Source organism: Cyprinodon variegatus, unplaced genomic scaffold (genome assembly GCF_000732505.1).
Source record: "Cyprinodon variegatus isolate N-32 unplaced genomic scaffold, C_variegatus-1.0 Scaffold117, whole genome shotgun sequence".
NCBI lineage: Eukaryota > Metazoa > Chordata > Actinopteri > Cyprinodontiformes > Cyprinodontidae > Cyprinodon > Cyprinodon variegatus.
The window spans coordinates 1,274,227-1,281,027 of NW_015150570.1; the positions used below are offsets into that span (position 1 = coordinate 1,274,227).

At 34.1% G+C, this 6,801-nt stretch overlaps 1 protein-coding gene across 3 annotated transcripts in view; it reads right to left on the reverse strand.

Moving 5' to 3' along the window:
* Positions 1-6,801, reverse strand: part of arhgef10l (Rho guanine nucleotide exchange factor 10 like) — a 168,058-nt gene that overhangs the window by 74,269 nt on the left and 86,988 nt on the right. For all 3 annotated transcript variants that reach the window (XM_015375350.1, XM_015375351.1, XM_015375349.1), the window contains one exon: positions 4,042-4,142. In XM_015375350.1, coding sequence (XP_015230836.1) covers positions 4,042-4,142 — 101 coding nt within the window. The remainder of the gene's footprint in view (positions 1-4,041; positions 4,143-6,801) is intronic.

A 6,801-nucleotide genomic window follows, 5' to 3' on the forward strand; every position in this document is an offset into this window, starting at 1 on the left:
TTACATAGGAGCGGGTCTCGCAGCCATGGAGGCATCGCAGAGCCAACAAACTAGCGATTGCGAGATCGCCCATTACGCTCGATATTTATTATCTTAAGTCTACATGAAATCTATACCCTACACAGACTAATGAAATACTATCTGTAAAATTATCTATGTAAACAAACCTCATCACTTGAGAAGGTAGGTGATGCGGACTTAATTATTCATCATAACTGTAGTATTATAAACAATGTTTGTTTATGTTATTGTTAATAAATTAATTCTTCTAGTAATCTTAAACAGATTTAAAGTAGAGTATGACTTTGAGCATTTCTACTGATAAATCTTTAATCAAGAAATTAGATTTTTTACTTTTGTCTGGATTAGAAATTATTATTTTAGAATAATTATTGAAATTATTAAGTGAAAAAAAAGTTAGTTTTCCACTGAAGGTTATACAGTAAGAAGAATTGGGAACTAATCACTAAGATAAACAAGGACAAATTTTATTACTTCAAAAAATGAATATTAATTTAATAATGATCTACTAAATTGAATAAGTCCATTAACATACTTACAAAGACTAAAAAACAGCAAATTGCACTACATTTAAGGGTCTGTGACTTTAAAATTGAGATTTTCAGCAGAAGACATCATCCCAATTTAAAAACATTTACTGTGCTTACTGTTGAGATTTTTTGGGGGTTTTCGCTGCTTTACAGTTCTGCTTTCTAAAGGTTCCTATGTTATTGTCAGGTATTTCTATAGAGCAGAAAAATACTTAAGTAGGGATGTTTCCCACTTTTGTAATTCCTGTTGGTACAAAAAACTAATTTATAAAGAATCATAGAATTTTTGAAGAATAAGTATCCCCAGTTTTTTTTCTAAAATTCGACATCACGATCTGAAAGAAAAGCAGTTCCAAATTGTTGACTTTAAAAATGACAGTTCCCTCATGACTAGGACATTTGTATATAACCAGTTCAAACTTGTATGCCTTTCATATAACCCAAATAATATTTATAGCTAGAAAGAATTGCAACTATTCTAAAGATTTCTTGATATCTAAATAAACAAATTTTTATTAATTGTAAGAATTTTAAAGAATTAAGTACATTTGTCTTTAAGATTTGAACCAAGTCTAGATGAAAATGACAAGATCTAAACATTGTTTTATGCTGCCTTATTGTGTTTGGATACTTTGGAAAATAATTTTATAATCTGTCTTGAATGATCCTGTGAAAACAGTTTAATTATGAAGATAACTGCTTAATTTGAATATGAATATCAATATTATGCATTTTTTTCAGAGAAAGGACAATCTAATAATATCAGACATGATACTTTTTCCAGAGTTTATTCTGTAAAGTTATTCTTTTTATGCATTCTTTAAAAGTTACAGCATTAGTTAGCACTGACATTTTTTTTTTTTTTCAGTAAAATGGCTGCATAATCAATGACATACCCGTAACTTCTACGGTTTGAAAAAGAAGACGAGGGAGTTTGCAAAAATATACCCAGCATCTGAAAACTAGAACACCCAAGTCTCATGAGTCATGCAAAACATTATATTACAAATGCAGTTCTGTGTAAATAAATAATGTTATTCTGACATGGAAACATGAATTTAGCCAAACTCTCAGACATAAAGAGAACACTCTTTAAGAAATTGAAATAAATATAGAGACATGCTGTCAATCACTGAGAGTAGAGATGGGCTAATGAAGTTGGAAAACTGTCTGTATTCTGTCTGCAGCTACAATGTTCAAATTGGTATCCTGTCAATGGTAGTTTAAAATCATTGAATTCCTTGATGTCTTAGCTGCAGGAGGCTTATGAATACTGTCCCAGACCCTGATATCCTTGCTTTCACTTTTAATATCGAAAAATTCCTTTACAGCATTATACTGCAAGAGCAATAAAATTTCAGTCTTTATTGTACTTTTCATACTGGACATGATTAATTTGCTCCGACTAAATGAAGAAACTTCACAAGCATCAATAAAAACAGACAAACAAAGAAAAAGGATAAAGCAAATAAATGCAATCAGAAAAACAAAGAAATTTATCGTCCAAAACAAGCACTAGAAGCATCGAGGTAATATAATTTCATGACAAATGTAGACAGCTGCGTAAAGTGAAGAGAATAAATCTGATCGAAAAGAGTAGCATTTACATTTTATTAGCATTTTATCCAATGTGTTGACTGCGAATGTGTTTTCCACAACCATAATGTGTCATAAGGAAAGAAAATTCTATACATGTTTATTTTCTATCCTCTCTCGAGGTGAAAACCAAATGCATTTTTTGTACTGAATTAATTCAGACCCACTGAGTGAGAAGGTAAACCCTCCACCCATTTTCCCTTTTCTCTTTTATCTTGGGAATTGCTTTTATTTATAGTCTGTGCAAATTATTGTTACAACACATGTTTCTTATTAAAAGGACAGATATGGATAATTTGCTCTATCTTGCTTTGAATATCACCAATGTCCATGTGGCTGCCAAATAGGGGGGGAGCAGCACTCATAACTATGCAGCTTTCCTCATCAGTACGCCTGCTGCGTTGCTGATAAGTGTTAGCAACAAGCAAATGCTGGTGATGCTGTGCTTCACTGCAGCACAAACTTGCTCTGCTTCTCATTGACGTCTTTGATGTCAAACTGTTGAATGTGATTGAAGGGTTGAGAAATGAATTGCACACACCTCTAGACTCCAAACTGTTAACTCAGAGGTGGTTAGAGTAGCCAGAAATACAACTAAATAGTAGAAGTAAAGCAAATCCTAATTATATCATTACATAATAAGAAATTGAGGCAGTGTAGGTAGTATTGGATCTTAACGAAGTGTATCCAAATGACTCTGCGGGCATAGTAGATAGATAATTATAATAAAAAAATATGGATGAGTAGAAACAGGAGAAACTTTAAGGTTGTCTTTGTATGAAGCAAGTGTTTTAAATTGTATTTAGTGAAGGAATTATTGATGGGTATAGTAGCAAGAAAATATTACTCAACAAGAGAAACATTACTTATGACTCGATGAAAGCAAAGAGTGCTGTAAAAAAACAAAAAAACACTGCTCCTATAAGCAATATTTTTCCTAGAAGTTGCTCCATGGCTGAATTTAGCTAATTGCAAAAGTATTATTACTCACCTCTTGTTTTACTACAAATCCGGACAGAGTTTATAAAATGAAGAGTGTGTAAAAGGATTTACAGTGTTACACCACAAACGCAAGGCAAATATATTTTAGAGACTAAAAAAACAAAAACATGACCAGAATAATTAAAGCATGTTTTAAACTACATGATTACAACCTGCTTTATTTTATTTTTTTAGGCAAACTTACTTCCATTTTCAACTTTTTTTAACCAGTGGATGAAAGCAAACATTATGGAACCCTTGATTAAGACATTGTGTAGAGCATGTCCAGACTGGTTTCAGTAAGGCAGGGGTTAGAGGATAAAGGTCAGAAAGAGATAAAAAATGAAACAGGTCTGCTTTGTCCAGCTGGGCCAGGTCTGGGGATTTGCTTGTTGTTATTTTTCCAGCACTGAAGGTTGACCACTGACAGGTCTCCGTAACAAGATGTTTGGAATAGAATAAAAAAAAAAAGGTTCACCAGTGAAAGTAAAGAATTGTAGTAACTGCAGGAACTTCTAAAATTCAAACTTTTTCTGTTACTTTTAATCAGTTTCATTCTTTAGTGGGGGTTGCTTACATTGAGAGTGAAGCCTTTTCTTTTTCTTTTTATGAAACAAAAATTTATCTGTTGGAAAGAGCCCCTTAATGACATTATATATGCCTACGGTTTCCTCACTATAACCCTTCATCGACCTAGTTAGGATTTTTATTTTATCTGTGATTGTATAGGTAGTACCAGCAGCTGTGCACTTCACTGAGAGAGTGAAGCAAATACTGATAATATATCTGAGCCTTTGGTGAACACACTGTTAGTGCTTTCATTGCATTGCATCATCCTATTAAAGAAAAAATGGCATTGTGATTCTTTGTGAGTGTGTGTTTGTTAGCCAGTAAGTATGCCATGTGCGCTTACGTAGTGCAATCTTGGCCAAGTGCAGTCGGTTGACCCAGGAGATCTTACTAAGGGGGTTGGGGGTGTTGAAGACCACCATGAAACTAACTGGACGGCCAGACCTACAAGAGAACACATGCACAGACAAAAACAGACAGAAGTCAACCTGTGAAGCATGCAAAAAAAGATTAAAATTTAAGTTAAAAAGGTTTACTGAAAATAAATACACATATACAAAGACGTTTGTTTGTGTGTATCATGCTTTTGCTGGGCATCATTGGTGTGCAATTTCTTCTTTGTCAATGTAGTTTATTTGGAAAAGAATTTGTCTAGGTTTGTTCTAGTTAGAGACAACTATGGTACTGGACTTGTTATGGATCTATAAACTGCCCCTAAAATGTTGTAGGTTTTGCATAATAAAAAATAGCAAATTCCTTGCAGGCCTTGGTTGAAAGGAGTTCAGATGTTAAAGACACAGGAAGATTTTTTCGCTGTTGACTGTGGCAATTAAGACGTGAGGACTATTTTTTTGTATGTTTGTTTGTTCTTTATTTTGCTATGGTCTCATAGAAGAAAACCCCTCTTGCATTTTTCAGTTATAAGAGGTTCTTAGAAAACAATAAGCATCGTAGGAACCGAGAAAGAAATCCAGATATATTGACAATAAAGTTGTTGAGAAGTGTAAGTAAAGTAAAAACAAAAAAAAACAACATCAGAGGCTTCAAATGTCTAAAAGAGAACTGTCCACTTAACAAAAGGTGAGAGTGTGACCCAATTGCAAACCAACCAAGAGATGGTCCTTGAAACTGACCAGTCAACAAATTAATTATGAAGAGAAGCAACCAAAGAGAGGTCCACTGTAGTAATGGAAGACTGCAGAGATCCAAGCTCATGGGAAAACATCAACAGTAGAACTATTAGCCAAGTGCTCCACATATTTGGCCTTTTAGGAAGATTGGGAGGAAGAAAGTTATTCTTCAGAGAAAACAATAAAAAGCCCCATTTGCTACAGCAGTTGCGGTTTAAAATTCCCTTTTGGCCAAAAAAGCCACTGGAGTGCCCCCCCTCCTGCTGGGAGTGTCAATGTTTACTGTAACTCCATCCATAGGCAATGCAAACTAACTGATGTCATAGTGGGGGATTATATTAACCCCACAGACCTGTCAGTTACCAACAAAAGACCTGCCAGGGACCAATCCTGGAACTTTTAAACCACTACTCTACCACTATATGGAATACAGGGGAATACTAGGATAACCTATTAAAACAGGTATCTTCAATCCTGTACCTTAGGTAGGGTTAGGTCAGGGTTAGGTCACCTTCAGCAGACCTACCCTGCTAGAATAACATGTTTTAAACTAAATTTGAGCTCTAGGTATACTTCATAAAAGATTGTTTCTGCTACCAAAAACAACAGCAAAAAAAAAAACAAAAAAAACACAGACATAGACTTTATAGAATAAAAAGCAAAATGCAAGCGCAATGATGTCTGTAAAAAGAATCACTGACACAAGAAACCAGTGTTTTATTTCAGGGAAATTCAAGTTTAATACAACAAGATTTTATGTCAGAGGAGCTTTTCGCTTGGTTGAAGAACTACAGCTTTATGCTTTCAGCCTCCACATAAATATTCAAAGCATGCTCTGATGATCACATAGCCCGGTCACAGTAAATCGCTTATAGGTGGGCACAAGCACTCAAAGAAGCAAAAAAAAAAAAAAAAAGCCACTAATGTGTGGGCTTTGCTGGCACAACCAGTGACAGGCTCTGATCAGTTACAGCCTTTTGGAGCCAAATCAAGCTTTGGCTCAGTTGGAGACCAGAGCTCAGATGTGTGAAAGAAAGAACAAAAGCAGAACTAAAGAATTTCAAAATGATAGACTCCAAAACCAATGAAGTCTTTGAAATGAACCTTGCCAAAGCACATTTACATACATTCACAATTGCATAAATGCGAATGTTTTACCTAGAAAGTAATTTTTCTCATATCTTTTTAATTAGGATTTTCTTCAACGGAAAAAAAAAAAAAAAAATGTAATTGGAAGTCAATCCATTCCTGTCCCACTGTATGATCAATGAATGAATGTACAAACATTTACTTTGAAAGTGGGTCACATTGTGAAGGTCCTAAACTAAAACCAATTGCATTTCCAAAACCTTCAAAGATTGGAGATTGGGTTCTAATAAAAGATTCAGTGTTCTGTAATGCAATGTCAACATGTCATTGACCATGAAACTAAAAGCATCTACTGTTCTTGTATTGTTAGTGTGTAATTAAAGATAAAAAAGAATTGAAATGAGATGAATAACACATTTATGAAGACATTCTACATAATCTGTGTGAATAATGATGAACAAATTCCTTAAGGTGTTTCAAAACATGCTACAAAGAACTCAGGTACGGCTTGGAAGGTGGTACTGTATTTTAATGTATACAATGTAGAATAATTTAATTAGGGTGCCCTTCAAAATTGTCTGTGGAGAGCCTTTACTTTCCACAGGAAATTCTCAAAGGAATGAATTTCCCATCTCTTGTAAAATCTGGTCCAATACAAACCATTGTTGTTATATATATGAAATAGCATAACAGATTTTTAAAAGATAGGTTAAATATTTTGTTTTGATGCTGCCAAAAAAGAAAAGAAAAAAAAAAAACAAATAAGGAAAACTGCAGGTTATGCTTACATGAATCTCACCAAGACACAAATCAATGACTTAAACCTCTGACTTCCCCCTATAAAAACAGAGAGTAGGTGTAGGGTGTTCTTTGACACTCTATAT